Source organism: Prionailurus bengalensis, chromosome D4 (assembly GCF_016509475.1).
Source record: "Prionailurus bengalensis isolate Pbe53 chromosome D4, Fcat_Pben_1.1_paternal_pri, whole genome shotgun sequence".
NCBI lineage: Eukaryota > Metazoa > Chordata > Mammalia > Carnivora > Felidae > Prionailurus > Prionailurus bengalensis.
In genome coordinates, this window is record NC_057359.1 from 18,405,860 (window position 1) to 18,423,870 (window position 18,011).

At 41.0% G+C, this 18,011-nt stretch overlaps 1 protein-coding gene across 8 annotated transcripts in view; it reads right to left on the bottom strand.

The window, feature by feature from the left end:
- The window catches only part of PRUNE2 (prune homolog 2 with BCH domain), a 275,547-nt gene that overhangs the window by 182,307 nt on the left and 75,229 nt on the right, over positions 1 to 18,011 (bottom strand). For all 8 annotated transcript variants that reach the window (XM_043566303.1, XM_043566307.1, XM_043566308.1 and 5 more), the window contains exons 5-6: positions 5,048 to 5,200; positions 2,907 to 3,001 (exon numbers count right to left, since the gene is read on the bottom strand). In XM_043566303.1, coding sequence (XP_043422238.1) covers positions 2,907 to 3,001; positions 5,048 to 5,200 — 248 coding nt within the window. The remainder of the gene's footprint in view (positions 1 to 2,906; positions 3,002 to 5,047; positions 5,201 to 18,011) is intronic.

The window sequence follows — 18,011 nt, forward strand, 5'->3', positions numbered from 1 at the left end:
CTTTTCCGTGGTCCTAGCCTCCAAGTCCTCCTTGTTAAGAAGGGCTCCCCCTCTGGCCATGCTTCTGGTAAAGGCCACTTTGTATCTACTGCTCCTCAAAGTTACATTCATTCTGACCTCATATGGAGCAGAGCACCGAAATTCTGTATCATTACAATTATTTGCTTTCTGTGGTAGATCTTTCAATAATGTCTACAACACTGATTAGATTACAACTCTTATTTGTGATATATACTACCATGAAAATGAGGAAGAAAGGGGTTAGTAGCTTTCTCCTTACAACATGGAGGGCCAGAGGTGACCCAGCTGTCAAAGCAATGGTTTTACCTCCTAAACCTAATTTACCTCAATTAACTTAAAATATTGTCTAACTGTGATTGAATAAATACATGAAACGAGCTTGAAATTAATGGAAGACACGATAACTATTTCAGTCCTAAGCTGGTCCTTTAGACTTAATTTTGCAAGAGTTTCAGGGAATGTTATAAACAATGGAGAATTTATAAAAGTCATCAGGAAGTAGCTAAGTCTTGAGATACGCTGAAGTATCTACAAGACTATGAAACTTAGAAACTATGAGACTTAGAAACTCATAGGAACTGGGGCGCCTGGGCGGCTCAATCGGTTGGGTGACCCACTCTTGATTTCAGCTCAGGTCATGATCTTACGGTTTGTGAGTTTGAGACCCACGTTGGGCTCTATGTTGATAGCTTGGAGCCTACTTGGGATTCTCTCTCTCTCCCTCTCTCTGCCCTGCCCCTGCTAATGCTCTCTCTCTCTCTCTCTCTCTCTCTCTCTTTCTCTCTCTCTCTCAAAATAAATAAATAAACTTTAAAAAGATTTAAAAAAAGAAACCCAGAGGAACTAAAAATATTTCTTTGAGAATCCAAAGGGCGTTTAGACAGCTGCTCCAAAACACACAGAATAAGATTGTGGGTATTCCATCATGATTTTAAAAAGTGAGGCCCATGGGAATGGAAAGGAGGCTGAAACATAATCAAATGTGAGTAGGGATCAGAAAACACTACATCACGGGATGCTCTGTGGAGAAAACCAAACTCTTCCCTTAACTGGGAGATTTTTTCCAACAGACAGACTGAATAAATAACGTGCGTTTTCTCTTTCAAAGAAATCATAGGAAGTTACTAAGGAGATGCTTCCCCATTTCTCAGTCATCTTTACTATCCCCATTATGCACAAGTGAAAAGCTCTCATTCAGCTGATGGGAGTTTAATCTGTGTACGCTTCTTTACATATACAAATGTCCTTCCTCCTCCCAGAAGATCATATAGTGTTTCCAGAGATATACTTAACTGCCTGATTAATTACTGGACCTCTATGTAAATTACTGTAAACATGTAGATGATCATTTTATCACTTATTCAGCTTGGCCAACATTTACAGTTTAACATTATCTGACAAAGCCATTTATATACCCCTATAATATAACTAAAGGTACGTGAAAGCTATGGTAAGTCTATAATAATAGCCTTAAAATAATTTGCTAACTACAGACAGTTCCCTAAGCAATTACAAGATGCTGTATGTTAATTTAGAAAGGAATGCCAAACAAGGCATTTAAAACCTAATAAGATGCCATTAAATGAAGGGAGACAGGGGAGGGAGGAGGGGAAAGAAAACCCTAAGGCTCGAACTAGGAGAAATGATTCTCTGAGCTACTGACCCTTGCAAGATCCACGTTTTCCTTGGATTTCTATACACAAAGCAGATTTCTAATTGAAGGTGATTATCTAGTTACTACATCCCAAATTGCATGTGTTTCTTGTATTGAGTCACATCCACATCTGATTATATGGAGCATTTATCAATACGAAAGTCCATAGAAATAATTGAGTCAACGTACGAACTACATACAATGAGAACGTGCTCTATAAACCATGAGGCACTGTATAACCACCAAATGTGATTATCTCCAGTGACAACAGTCTGCCTCCTGGTACTCATATGGATCTATTCAGATTGACATCTGAATTATGATGTCAATCCACTGGGACTAAACTTCCCACAGAAATTACAGAAAAAAAAGCACCTGGTTTGCTCTTGGTTTTTCTGAGGTATGGATACCTCCTGCGTACCTGCTGGTCACTAGAAATACACACGTCGATATCGTCATCAACACCATGAGGAAAAAGAAAAAGCATGGCAACACACAATTCTAAAAACAAAAAGATGAAGGGCTATACAGCACTTTTTGTCGACATAAACTTGAGAGCTGAGTGCCTCGATCAAGGCAACGTAACAGTAAAGAAATACGCAGACTTCTGCATGGCACAAATGTGCTTCTGTAAAATATCATCCCCGTTAGTTAGGTTAATTAAGATGAACATACAAGTCATTGAAAACCCCCAAAGTCGACAAAAGATAATTTACCAAGGAAACACACAAAGGCAAAAGTAATATTCACTCTGAGTCATTCATTTAACAGATTAGAAGGAGCGTCTTATGAATTACTTGAGCTGTCACCATTGATTACCAAAAATGACACGCATCCAAATAGCTTACAAGGGCCAAAGGACAACCTGTTTTCCTACAAAAGTTCGATGGACAATGTGGGCTGGTGCACAGAACGAGTGGAAGTGAATCCCACATACAATTGCCGCTATTAAGCGGACTATACATACGCACACATACAAACTTGAGTATTTGCGTTGTAGGTTTTGTTGTACTCAGATGAATGAAATAGCGCTCATCCTGGGAATCCATGTTTGGCATTTTTCATTGACTTAGCACAGTGTTTCCATCCAAAATAATAACCTGCATTCCTAGTCAAATATATCACAACGAAGCATTCAAAGCAAAAGACCGACACTGACTTATGCTGTAGAATAATCTTTTGTAAAATTTGTCATTGCCACCCCCCTGAAAATAAACATTCCCACCCTTACCTCGAGGGTCATGTTCACGGTACTGATGGCCACTTTTATTTCTCCATCTGACAGTTCTTTTATGTCCTTCAGCATTGTCTGTTCAATACTTAAACCTACAGATGAGAGGGGAAAAACATTATTTACACTTGGGGAACTGTTTTGGGTAATATCAAGGGACTATGGAAAGAATTCACCCTGTTAATTTCAATGTATTCTCCCAATAAGATCTCTTTTACCCATAACGAACACACACATTGAAGCAAAAATCACATCAGAGACAGTATTTGCACCAGTTAGGTTCCTAGCAAGAAATAGAATTCACCCCTCGTCTCACACACGCACACACACACACACACACACACACACACACACAGAGTTTTTAATGGTAGGACACATACAGAAGTATGGGTGGGGCCAAGAAAATGAATAACAGATGGTGAGGCATCCAGACGCAAGATCAAAATTTGCTTTCAGGATGGATTCAGTTGGGCCTTCATATTTTCTATTGTAATTTGATTCAAAGTGCACTTCATAGGGGCACCTGGGCGGCTCAGTTGGTGAAGCGTCCGACTTCAGCTCAAGTCATGATCTCGCGGTTCGTGGGTTCCAGCCCTGCATGCGGCTCTGTGCTGACAGCTCAGAGCCTGGAGCCTGCTTCGGATTCTGTGCCTCCCTCTCTCTCTGCCCCTCCCCCACTTGTGCTCTGTCTCTCTCTCCCTCTCTCTGAAAAATAAATAAATGTAAAAAAATAAAAAAAAAATTAGAACTCTCTGCCAATCACAGCAGTGTGGGGAAACAGACGGGTATGAAATACTTTCCTTTGACTTGAAGACTAACAGGCCACAATCTATCATACGGCAGCATAAAATGAGTTATAGAATATATTGTGACATTAAAATCTTGGTCTGGTCTTGAAAGTGAATGACAAAACGCACCCCATCGTGCGGCCACACTTACACCTACACGCATGCGTGTACGTTGGGAGCAAATGCGCCGGGGCCCCGCCCACACGTCCTCACACCTTCCGTGGCCGTGCGCCCCGGCATGACGCCCAACCACGAAAGCCCGCTCTGGGGGGATTAACAGCCCCCGGGACTGAGCAGCCCCCAACGGTCCAGTGGCATGATGGTGAATATTTAACAACCAACAGCGAAGCTTGATCTGTAGCGTTTGTTCATCCCCGTGGTGGCAATACTCCCACCAGGGCTGATTTCCAGCTGCCAACCCGACATAATCCAATTCACAAAACTCCTGAGTTTTAACAACTGGCCCCTGGAGCTTGGATGAGCAAGTTCTAACACACTTGGGATCTAACACACATGGGATAACACTGAGGAGCAATTCCTCTCTCTTTCCCCGGGCTCCCCCCCGCGGGGTGACGGTATGGCTTCCCACAGAGCTAACCTGCCCCATAAGCCCCTCCGTCCCCTCTCAGTGGTTCTTGGGTCCCTCTCCAAAATAAACTGCTTTGCCTCTGGCTCTGTCCCCGGGGGATTCCAAACTGAGGGAGAAAGCTTTGTCTGGGGCTGGCCTGGTCACTCGCCAGCTGTGTGCGTGATGACCAGAAAGCAAAGCCGCCCTTCTGTGCCTCAGGGTTCACATCTGGAAACTGGGGGTAATACCTGTCAGGATTGTCATGAAGACTCATATAATCCGTGCCAAGTTATTCCAGCATCCGTGAATTAGATGTTTCTCATCATGATGAAACAACTGAGCCAGGAAATCCACTGTCTTGATAAAGCTTCGATTTAGAGAATAATTTTATCTGCTTAGCTGTCTTCTCTCTTTTTTTCTTTCTAAAATTAATTGATTTATGAAATCCCGTTGTACTTGACGTTGCTCCTGCCACATTGCTCAGAATAGAACCTTGCTCCTGCCACATCGCTCAGAATAGAACCTTCTCGGCACAGGGATTTCAGGTAATGAGGCATCTGGGGTGCATGTTAGACACGTGAATTACCCATACATGCAGACGCAAAGGCCCCAGAGGTGAGTCTGTGGTACGGGCTGCCTGCTTCCAGGTGAGTCAACATCATGTGCCTGAAAATCTTCCACAAGCACGGACAGTAGGGAAGAAAACAAAGGTGCTGGCAACGTGCCATCCCAGAAACCATCCCTACTCAGGCGCTGTGACAGAGCCGGGGGACAGAGTCACTCACCCTGAGCGCTGAATTGGGTCTCCTGCAGGACGTTGATAATGTCCTCTCTCGGAGGCAAGCTGGGAAATTTTTCTTCCAGGATAGAGAGAATTTCTTCCTGCTTCTCTGAGATCTTCTCGGATTCCATGGTCATCCACTTGAAAAGGATGCTACCTAAAAGACATGAATGAAAATGGCCTTTCACTTTCCAGCCAAGCCAGGATGGGAGCCAGGAAAATCCATGTTTTCTGGCTTGTCTATCCATATTTCCACTTTCAGTTTCTTGTCTGGACCAGAGGCCTCCATGGAGTAGCTTTCAAGAGGCAGGTGTTAGAAAACGCTTCAGATACTGTCTGCCCCGCCTCTCTGATCGCCAGGTATTAATCTCTGCAATGTAACAGCCTATTGCACACTTCGTAGGACAGAGTTTATGGGTAAAGGAACAAAATGGATAGCTTTCCCCACCCACACAAACCTACAAAAATGATATTCATGTTTTTATCATTTCAGAATGGAATTTAATGGCAAACTCTTTTAAAATATTAATATTATTTACTATTTCCCTTTAATATTCCCTTTTTTAAAATTTTTTTTTATTTTTTTATTTTTTTTATTATTTTTTTGGGGGGGGACAGAGAGAGACAGAGCATGAACGGGGGAGGGGCAGAGAGAGAGGGAGACACAGAATCAGAAACAGGCTCCAGGCTCTGAGCGGTCAGCACAGAGCCCGATGCGGGGCTCGAACTCACGGACCGCGAGATCATGACCTGAGCCGAAGTCAGATGCTCAACCGACCAAGCCACCCAGGCGCCCCTAATATTCCCTTTAAGAGACCACAGAGGAGACTGCTTCCACTCATCACATTACAGGGCTCACATATGAACTTCTTCCTTTTAACAACTCAAGGACTGCATAGTCTCACTGTCAGCAGGAAAGGAATCGGACAAGGTGGTGAATCTGGAGCCCATTCTCAATCTCCCAGGAACCACACACTTCTTCGAAGTGACTGTTATCCATTTATAAGAATTCACAAGCTGGGGGTAAATTACAGGCCTCGATTACACAGTAATTTGCCAACAGGAATGACCATCCTCTGACAAACTCCTGGGATTTTCTGTGCACAATCTCACCATGAAAAGGAGGATTTGCCACTTGTCACATCCCCTTCCCCTGTATCTTGATCCGGGCTAACATGGAGCCACGGGGGAGAGAAAAGTTTTACTTATGATGAATGACGAAACTCTCTAAAAGTCGCCACACCTGTTGATTAATCAAGGTGTCACCATCTCTCCCAACATGGGGCTCGAACTCATGACCCTGAGATCAAGAGCCACCTGTTCCACTGAGCCAGCCAGGTGCCCCACCACTTGCCCATTTTAAAACAGAAATAATACTGCTTTCCCAGCTTGCAAAGTTATATTGAGAATCAGTGAATGCAAATATCATAATAACAGTAAATATGCCAAATATATTTAAAGCATTTATTTAAAGCATTTCATTTATTTATTTAAAGCATTTCATTCATTCATTCATTCATTCATTCCTTCAACAAAGAAGCACTTGCTATGGGCAGGGCACAATGCTAGATGCAATGATTCAAGACTGAGATACAGACATTCATGTCCCTTGAAGCTCATAGTCGTTTAGGGGCTACAAATAAGTAAATACATACAATTCCGTCATTAGAGGGACGAGGAATATCACTGGGGAATACACAGTAGTCTAGATCTAGACCAGAATCTAGGAGTCACAAAAAGCTTTGTAGAGAGAGTTAACCTTGGCTGAGACTTGACGGATAACTTAATGTAAAGGAAAAGTAAGAAGATCACGGTCACGTAGACCAGGTGCAAAGGCACTGAGGTGGGAGAGACTCTGGAGGGATTCTTGCAAAACGTAAATGTCAGGGGCACCTGGGTGGCTCAGTCAGTTAAGCATCCAACTCTTGATTTCAGCTCAGATCGTGATCTCACGGGTGGTGGGACTGAGCCCCATGTTGGACACTGCACTTACAGTGAGAAGCCTGCTTGGGATTCTCTCTCCCTCTCTCTCTCTCTGCCCCTCACCCATCCCCCCCCTTTCTCTCTCACTCAAAAATAAATAAATACACGTTAAAAAAAGAATCCCTCTAGCTACCAAGCAGAGAATGAATCAGACAAAGCATACCAGGAGAATTAGAAGGCTGTTTTAGATGAGTGTCAGGGAAGAAGCAGTCCACAGGCGGAGAAGTGGACAGATTCAAGATAAATCATTTAAAGGTGGGGAGCAGCCAGCTGGATTCTTCGGTCTGACAATTTCTGGCACAGAATCCAAAACATAAAGATGGCTTTTCCACTCTTTGTTGAGGCAACGGTGAGTCTGAATTTCAAAAAAGACCCTCATCTGCTTCTGGCTCTGATAAACTACTTGTACCAAGAACAAGGAGAAAAGCTAGATAAAAGACCAAAAAAAAAAACCAATTACACTAAAATATATTTTAAAAAATCTGTGAGGACATCAGGCAGTTACCCAGGTGACTATCTTAAAAGTGAAGATCCTGGAGAGAAGGAAAGCGTGAAGGGGTGACGCCCACGCTTGGTGTTGTTCGTCCTCTCTGGGTATTTGTTAATTTAGAAGTTGTAGCTAATGAGACAAGAAGATTCACAGACCTGACAATAGTTTCACAGGGGTAGGGAGGCAAAAATTGAGGTTTAGGGCTCTCTGCAGAGAAGGAGTCTCGGGTTAAATATGCTTGACTTTACGCCGATAAAGTTTGCTGACCTCTACCACAGCCAAAGGATGAAGCAAGAATAGATTAGTCCTCAAGACGACGCAAGTCCTGATTTGAGTCAGCTCAAACACAAAATAGATGAAGTTTCTCTGACATTCTTCTGGCTACCTCTGGTGCCGGAAGCCTGTCCTCTCTGGGGCAAACACATCTCATCATCCATCGCTTCACTGTCTCTACACCTTTCATGTATGCTGTTCAGCAATCAGTGACAAATTACCAGGCATTAAAAAATATATATATGATCAAATGACTGAAAAGTTCAGGGGGGAAAAAAAAACTCATGAGAGAAGGAACGGAAACAGAACTAGAGGGAATTTTTAAAAAGGAGCTGGAGAATTACAGTAGAGAATTAGAATCTATAAATAAAATATGCAACAGAAATTTTTAAACTGCAAGTTTAATCATTGAATGTAAGAACTCAAAAAAAAAATGGGCATGCCTGGGTGGCTCAGTTGGTTGAGTGTCCGACTTTCGTTCAGGTCATGATCTCACAGTTTGTGGGTTCCAGCCCCGCATCGGGCTCTGTGCTGACGGCTCAGAGTCTGGAGCCTGCTTCGGATTTTGTGTGTGTCTCTCTCTCTGCCCCTCCCCTGCTTGTGCTCTGTCTCTCTCTCTCAAAAAATAAAATAAAGGGGTGCCTGGGTGGCTCATTCAGTTGAGCGTCCGACTTCAGTTTAGGTCACAATCTTGCAGTTGGTGCGATCGAGCCCTGCATTAGGCTCTGTGCTGACAGCTCAGAGCCTGGAGCCTGCTTCTGATTCTGTGTGGGTGTCTCTCTCTCTCTCTACCCCTCCCCTGTTCATGCTCGGTCTCTCGCCCTCAAAATAAAACAAGCATTTAAAAACTAAATAAGTAAAATAAAAAGTTTAAAAAAAACGTATAAAAAGAACTCAAAAAATATGTTCAATGACAGATGAGATCCACTGAGAAGATTAGTAAATTGGAAACTAAGTCAGAAGAAAATCTCCATGCTGAAGTATGGAGAGACTAAAGGGATGAAAAATCTACAGATGAGCATAAGAGACCCGGGGAACATGGAGAAAAGGCCTGACATACATGCAATGGAAGTTTCCCTTGGAGGAGAGAAAAACGGGACTAAGATTATATTTAAAAAGGCAACAGCCAATCACCTTTCAAAATTAATGAAAGATATTACTCCACAGTATTTGTGTTCAACTATGAACCCAAATCAGGATAAACACAAAGAAAAAGACCTCTAGCCATATGACACTAAAACTGCTAAAAATTACAGAGAATAGAAATTTGAAATCAATCAGAAAAAGACAACATGACTGTCAAAGGTACAACATGACTGTCAAAGGTACAAAGAGCTGACCTCCCCCCAAATGACGAAAGTCAGAAGACAATGGAATTGTCTGCAGAGTACGTACGGATAGAAAATAATTGCCAATCTAAATTTCTGTCCTGAGTGAACACATGAAAAAATGAAGGCAAAATACAGACGTTTCCAGAAAAATAAACTGAAATGGTCTGCCAAGAGAAAACCCACACTGAAAGCAAGTAGGAGCAGAAGGAAACCATTATATGTGGAAGCAAAGAAATGAAGGAAGAAAAGAGGTACACTGGAGAACGAGAATGCGTGGATGAGAATAAATCAATGTTCATGGCATAAAACAATTGCCATATCTTATGGAGTTTTAAATTTATGTGTGATTAAAATACATTCCAGTGGCAACAAATTGCAGAAGGCACCAAGTAGAGGTAAATCGCTCTACGGTTCTTGGATTGTCAGGAAAGTGATCAAAATATCAATTTCTATGAAATTAGAATTGTATGTTATAACACGTATGTAACCACTAAAATAGCTTTCTTAAATAACTGATATCTCACAAACCAATGGGGGGGGGGAAATGTAATAGCAAAAATACTTTAATATAATAGGAGTAAAGAAATAAGGAAACGGAAGAAATGTGAGACAAGTTGAAAACAAACAGCAAAGGGGCGCCCGGGGGGCTCAGTCGGTTGAGCGTCCAACTTCAGCTCGGGTCACGATCTCACGGTTCGTGAGTTCGAGCCCCGCGTCGGGCTCTGTGCTGACAGCTCGAAGCTTGGAGCCTGGAGCCTGCTTCGGGTTCTGTGTCTCCCTTTCCCTCTGCCCCTCTGCCTCTCACACCTCTCACACTCTGTCTCTCTCTCTCTCTCTGTCTCAAAAATAAATATTTTTTTTAAAAGACAAAATTATCAAACTGAATTTTAAAAGCCATAATAGCAATATCCTGTTTTGACTTATGCCTTGGGGTGCCCGGGTGGCTTGGTCAGTTAAGTGGCTGACTTTGTAAAAGCACACCTGAGATATGGTGAAATATGTTGAGATATGTGGAAAAACTGAAAGTAAAAAAGTAGAAAAGATGGAACAATTGTATGATATATTAATTGGGGACAAAGTAGACTAAAGTTCCCTAAGAACCGGTAGGGAAAAAAGTCTGTAAAGATGTAGAATATTTGAGCAACAGGAGTAGCAAAGTTGACCAAACTGGCGGGTATTAAACACTGTCATCAACAATGGCGGACTAGACGTTCTTGTTTAGCACAAATAAGACGTTAACCCAAACTGACCATCTGTTGAGGCATAAATCAAGTCTTTTTTTATTTTTTTAATGTTTACTTTTGAGAGACGGCGGGGGGCGGGTGGGGAGGAAGGGTGGAGAAAGAGGGGGACACAGAATCCAAAGCGGGCTCCAGGCTCTGAGCTGTCAACACAGAGCCCAACGCGAGGCTCGGACCCATGAACTGTGAAATCATGACCTGAGCTGAAGTCGGCCACCTAACTGATCAAGCCACCCAGGTGCCTCAAGTCTTAACAAATTTCAAAAAATTGCAACCACAGAGTTACCATCTATGGCCACCATAACAGTCTGAAAATCAGTAATAGAACAAAACTAGAAAATTCCCAAATATTAGAAAATTAAACAACACACTTTTTTTTTTAAATGTTTATTTTATTTTTGAAAGAGAGAACGTGCAAGCAGGGGAGGGAGGGGCAGGGAGAGAGGGACACACAGAATCCAAAGCAGGCTCCATGCTCTGAGCTGTCAGCACGGAGCCGGACGTGGGGCTGGAACTCATGAGCCGTGAGATCATGACCTGGGTCAAAGTTGACGCTTAACTGACTGAGCCACCCAGGCACCCTAAACAATGCATTTCTTTTTTTTTTTTTTTTTTTTTTTTTAAATTTTTTTTTTTCAACGTTTATTTATTTTTGGGACAGAGAGAGACAGAGCATGAACGGGGGAGGGGCAGAGAGAGAGAGAGGGAGACACAGAATCGGAAACAGGCTCCAGGCTCTGAGCCATCCGCCCAGAGCCCGACGCGGGGCTCGAACTCACGGACCGCGAGATCGTGACCTGGCTGAAGTCGGACGCTTAACCGACTGCGCCACCCAGGCGCCCCACAATGCATTTCTAAGTAACTCATCGTAAAAGAAGAAATCACAACATATTTGTAATATATTTTAATTGAATGATAATGAAAATATGACATTTAAGTGTGTGGGATGTAACCGAAGCTATGCTCTGAGGAAAAAAACCTTTAAAAGCATCAGATGTTAGGGGTGCCTGGGTGGCTCAGTTGGTTAAGCACTAGACTCTTGGTTTTGGCTCAGGTCATGATCTCATAGTTTGTGAGTTCGAGCCTCAAAATGGGCTCCACACTGATAGCACTGAGTTTGCTTGGGATTCTCTCTCTCTCTCTCTCTCTCTCTCTCTCTAACTTAAAAAAATTTTTTTTAAAAAGCATCAGATGTTAAAAAAAAACAGCGAATTTAACAAAAACATGTCAAAGGAAGGATATAATAAAAATATAAGTGTATTTATATATAAATACAATATAATAGTTATATAATATATAACAATATAATATGTAATATAAATTTTGCAATTTGCATAAAAATATAGTTTTTTAACTGTTTAAGAAAAAAAGAGAAGAGCGAGAGAAAGGCATAATTTACCAAAATGAGGAATGAGACAGTAACATACTACAGATTCTCCTAATACTAAGAGATAAGAACAAACTGTAATAGATTACAAAATTCGTCTGAAAATACTCCTGAATAAGTGCTTCTGAATAATACTTCTGAATACTTCTGAAAAAAAGCCCTCAACTTGTGAAACCTGGCAGGAAAGAAATTTAAAATCTAGATGGTTTTGTATCTGCATAAAAATGACTCCCATTTCAGGGCACCTGGCTAGCTCAGTCGGTGGAGTGTGTGACTCTCCATTTCAGGGTTGTGAGTTCAAGTGCCCATATTGGGAGTAGAGTTTACTTAATAAAAAAAAAATTTTTTTAATGAATCCATTACACTTACTATCCATTGTTCCAAACTTCTGAGAGATACACTAATTTTATACAAACTCTTCCAAAGAATAGAAAGAGAGAACACTTCCCAATTTATTTTCTTTCAGAACCTAGCATAATCTCAATACCAATATCCAACAGGGACATCACAAGAAAGCAGAATTAAAGGCAAGTCTCTTAAATAAGCATAGCAAAAAAAAACCCCAAACCAAACAAAAAACTTTTTAAACTAGTCCCAAACCAAATTAGCAATATATTAGACGTTATTATGTAGTCACCAGGTAGGGATTTCCTAGGAATTAAAGGACAAATTAACATTCAAAAATCAACCAATATAATTCAGCATATTAACACAAGAGAATATCATCTGACCATCTCAAGAGATGTCAAGTAGTAAAACTATCTAAAATCCAGGATTTAATCATTATATAAAATCTCAGCCAAGTGGGAATGGAACACAACTGCCTTAATTTGATGAAGGACATTTATAAGAAGCAAATCGAAAAAGTAAACCTTGTATTTAACTGTGAAATACCGAAAGCCTTCCACCTCAAGTCAGGAATGAGACACCTGCTATTTCTATCCATCACTGCACCCTGGCCAGAGCAATGAGACAAGCAAAACAAGTAAAAGGTATAAGGAAAGGAAAAGCATATCTAAAAACTGTCTTTCCTCACAGATGATATGTTTGTGTATATAAAAAACTCAAAAGAACCTACAAATGAGCTTGACATTGTAAGTAAACTTAGCAAGGGCGCTTGGTACCACTTTAATAACACAAAATCTCCCGTATTTCTATCAACCATCACAATTAGAGAATTGGATTTAAAAATTAAAAAAAAAACTGTAATAGCATCAAAATGTAAGATCCTTAAGAATAAATTTCACAAAAACGCGCCTGTCTCACAGTCGAACTAAGAATCATCTTTTTTTTTTTTTTTTTTGATTTGGGGATCTTAATTTTAAAATACATACAGTAGAAAGCAGTATTCAGAAAGTAGCATTGCAAAGTCCTACAGAATAAGTCAATGAAAGAGACTTCCAACATTGGTTTATGAGTCTGACATGAAAATGCAAAACACGACATACTAATGTAGGAGGGAAGAAAATAACTCAAAATCGTTCTCACCAACAACTCCGAGTTGTTTTTACTGCAAAGGAATGGTTATGGCCCAGCTTTATTCAAGGGATTCACCGATAGCAAATTTTTCTATTTCACATTAAAGACCCATTTACGTACATGCTTAACTAAATATCAATGTCAGGCCATATAAGCAGCCAAAGGCACCTCGTGGCAAAATCAAACCTGTTTTTGGAGTAAGAGTTGATTTAACTTCCAGCAAATTCTGCAGAACTAAAAAAAAAAAAAAAAAAAAAAAATTTAAACCCATACACATGTACCCAACAGTGTCGCAGCTATTCACAGGCCAGGGGGGTTTAACAAGAAGCAACAAAGAAAGCAATTATAATAAAATTATAACAAACATTTCGTTCCCTTAGAAAAAAATCAACCACAATGTGCTTTGTTCAAAAGAATGGCAAAGCGAAGGACCTTTTGCCAAAAGCAATCGCAGAACATTAATATTAAACATGATCTAATGAAGTCAGAAGTGGTTTGGGGAAAACATTCACCACAGTAAAGGCATATTCTGCATGATAAATTCTTAGCAGAAAAGAAGGGATTCAAACCCCTTTCCTTGTTTCACTTGGGATTGATTCTTTTTTACACTGAAACAAAAAAATTAAGGAATGAATAACAGAGAGAGGGGGGGGGGGGAGAAGAAAGGAGAAAAAAACAGATAGAAAATACAACTTCGTTCGCAGTTTTGCCTGAAAAGGGATAATAAAAAAGAAGCCTATTATTCTAGTGCTTAATAATCTTATCGATTTAAAACATGTGAATTTAAGAACGAGGCTTATCTTGGCATGGCAGAAGAACTCGGAGGTTGAGGAATTGTTCTGGTTTTAGATCTAGCAAAAAAAAAAAAAAAGTAATTTCTTTCCTGTACCCACCACACAGATCTTCCCTCTTCCTGAGCAAAACAGGATGGATGAAATTCCCTTTGGACTCTGTAACCATTTTGGGAGACAGATGATTCACTGGGAGACATGATTCCCTCTTTGGGCAGGAGAGGAAAAAAAAAAAAAAAGAAAAGAAAAAATCTGGCTCTGTTCCTTTCCCATCTGACCTCCTTAAAAGGATCTTTTTTGAAGCTGTTAATCCAGGCTACTAAAATAGCAAGCAACTATTCCTTATTGAAGTTCAAATGGCATTGCCAATAGAAAGGAGAGACTGCGTTTTCTTGAAAACCTAGGACATAGGTTTTCTGCGTCCTACGCGATGAACAATTGCCATCATTTGGTTTGCTATACGTAGTGAGGCTCTGTCAAGGTCTTATACAAATAAATGTGACAGGCCTTTCGGTGGGGGGAAGCGTGGTCTTAATGGAAACCTGACTGGTAATCAGTGGCTGCAATCCTATCATTGCCAGCTGGTTCCCAGAAACACACACGCACGCACACACGCGCGTGTGCACACACACACACAAATGCACACGCACACAAATCCCCAATGCGATGATTCAGCAATTTAATGGAGCTTACATTTGGCAATACTCCTCCGGTGCACACCTCTGGGGAAATTAAAGAACACGGACTGAGGATTCTGGCAGGTCCATAATCGTTTGTTTTTGGCAAACACTCAGGGCATAGCCCAGCACCAACTTTAGGCCACTCTGATTGCATCCAGTGACTTTTAGAAAGATGCAGATTGCAGCTTGTTTGAAAACGATACCAAAAAGGTCATAGAAGCAGAGAATAGGAAGGGGAAGAAAGGAAGAGCAGAAAGAGCCGACTAGGAAAGGCAGAAGGGGAGAAAAAAATAAAATAAAATAAAGAACCACAACAGAAGAAACAGATGTGGGGTGGGGGAGACGAGTAAAATCTCACTTCCAAAAGCCAGGGTCATTTAGGATCCCATCCGAACAAGCACATTCTCTTCGTAGACAAATAACTTCTTACACAAATAATTGCAAAGTAATCTATGGAAGTAAATCTGTGTCTTTCCAGATAAAAGTGATACTAATGATCTGTATCTTGAAATCTCAAAGTTTGAGGTATGTCTTCTTAAAAGAGCACAGCAAGACCTAGCTTTTGTAAGAAGTAGTAATTTAAGGAAATGCAAATTATGTCAACTTCATTAAATCAACATCTGAACACACACTGGCCGGTGAGTGAGTCACCTGTTGACATTTATCCGTAACTGTCCTGCCAGGGCAGGGCCCGGAGGGTACATTGTTAAAGAAGCACAGCAGGTTATTTCTACCTTGGCAACAGGATACCTGCTTCTAATTGGTATATAAATGATCTTTTAACAACATCCGTTACAACCAGGTTCTACCTCCATATTCTAATACAATGTTCTCCCACAAGGTAAACACTGTGATATATATATATATATAAATATGTAATTAATATCTTTATAATCAATATATTTAATAACATTTTATATTTATATTTATATTAAATTAAGATATAATTATACGATTCTGTGATTAATGAATAATTAATTATATTTAATATTTAATAATTAGTATATTTAATATAAATATATATGTGTTTCTACAGCAGTAAGTATAAGACTATAAAAGAGTCCAGTATGATTGAATTTAAATACTTCCTGTATTTAGAGAAAAAGAGCAACCTGTAGACTAAAGAAATTTAGAATGGAAAATAAGGTTGCTAGTCTTAATGGTGAAGTTGATTAAAACAACACCAATACCCCAATTGGAGAGTTGAAACTATCAGACACACGGCACCCAGTTCCTGTATAAACCGTTACTTCATATGACTGAGGATGTCGATGCCATTATTAGGGGTATTTCCCGGAAAACTGATGTACGGAAAAAATTCTCAGATTTTTTTTTAAATGAGGAACTGGCATATGTATTTGTTTTAGTAACGATATAATTACAGTGAATTTGATTTCGATTTTTTCATTGGCTCCAAGAAGCTCCTACACCAAGTTTTGGACTGAATACAATGTTTACAATTTTTATTCCTTTCTCAATATGTTGTTTTTCTGGACTCTTTTTTCCTTGTTTTATTATATGCGCGTGCATTTTTATAAACAACTTCAAATATTCTATGGGAGAAGGAGGGACCTGAGTAATAAACGGAAAAATGACCGATGACCGACTTCTGCAAATAGTACATTTGATATAAATGTAAAGATCTAATAACAATGAGAGTACATGCTATAGGATTCCATTTACATAACATGCAAAGCAGGCAAAACCAATCCGTGGTGCTATGGGTACGTCCGGAGGGAGTAAAACTATAAAGGAAAGCGAGGAAGCGTGGGTCATAAAAAGGAGAATGCCGGTCACCTTTAAGGAGGGACTGAGGAGTGATGGGAAGGAGCACAAAGAAGTCTTTTTATTCAATTTCTTTACCTGGGTAATTGCTAAAAGGATGTTCCTTTCGTGATATTACTCTGAGCTTTTTATATTTATGTTTTGTCTTCCTTTCTGTATATGTAGTATACTCCACAAAAGGATTAAAATTATACATATAATTATATACATATATACATATGTAGACAAACAAAAGATGAATAAAAACAAAGGCTTGCAAAGAACAGAATAAGTTCTACCAGGATTTCTAAAAACTAAATAAAAATAAGAAGAGGGTTCATTACTGGAAAGGACAATGTCCAAATTCTGGGCGTTAAGAATGTTGGAGGGATGGGCAGGAACGAAATGGATGTTACTCTTTCACGGAACTACCTAAATCAACACATTCGCAAAAAGGAAAGTTACAGGGGTGCCTGGGAGACTCCGTCGGTTAAATGGCTGACTCTTGATTTCAGCTCAGGTCACGATCTCACAGTTCATGGAATCGAGCCCCACATCGGGCTCCATGCTGACGGCGGGGGGCCTGGTTGGGATTCTCTCTCCCTCCCCCCACCGCCCACATCTCTCTCTCTCTCTCTCTCAAAATAAATAAACGTTAAAAAAGCAGAAAGTATATACACAATGGTGCACAATGCCTCTTACGACAGTACTTCCTGAGGCTCCGCTACGTGGCAGACACTATTCCAGGCGGCAGAGACACATCAGGGGAGCAGTGAACAAAACACATTACGTCTCCTTTCTCATGACGCTTGCATTCCAGAGCGAGGGAGCAAAAGGGAGGAAGAAAGCCGTGATAGAAAGATTAGGAGACAGACAGAAATAAGCGTTCCAGAAGGAAGGCACAGCTTGTATAGATCCTCAAGAGTGGAAAGAGTTTGGGGTACCTGAAAAAGCCCCTGTCCCTGGAACACGCGACGGGAAAAGAAAGGTTGAAGCGCACGAGAGGATATCAGAGCAGGCAGGGGAGATGTCATGTTGCAGACTGCGGGGCTTGGGGATGGTGATTGGGTTTTGGCTGTGATGGATTTTGACTTTCAGGAGATTGATGTGGCCGGTTCACACTGGCCAAAGGCCGTTCTGACTGCTTCGTAGACAATGGATTTCATGGAGGAAAGAGGGCAACACTCAGGCGGCCATTGCATTAGTGGAGGAGAGGGAGAATTGAGTCCCAACTGCATTACTAGCAGCGATGGTGGGAAAGTGGATGGATTCAGGCTATGTTGCAGACAGAGGGTCAGCAGGACTGGCTAATGGATCAATGTGGGAGGAAAGGTAAAGGAAAGAATCAAATATAACGCCTCGCCTGTGGCTTGAGTAACGGGTGGTGGGTCGGCGGGGCCTTTTACTGACACGGGGAAGCCGGGATAAAAGCAGGCTTGGAGGTACAGGGAACTAACGGGGTCCATCACAGCCGTGTCCAGGCGGTGGTGCTAGTGAGACATGCATGCGAAGATGTCACCCGGGCACCGGAGATGAACCTGGAATGTTA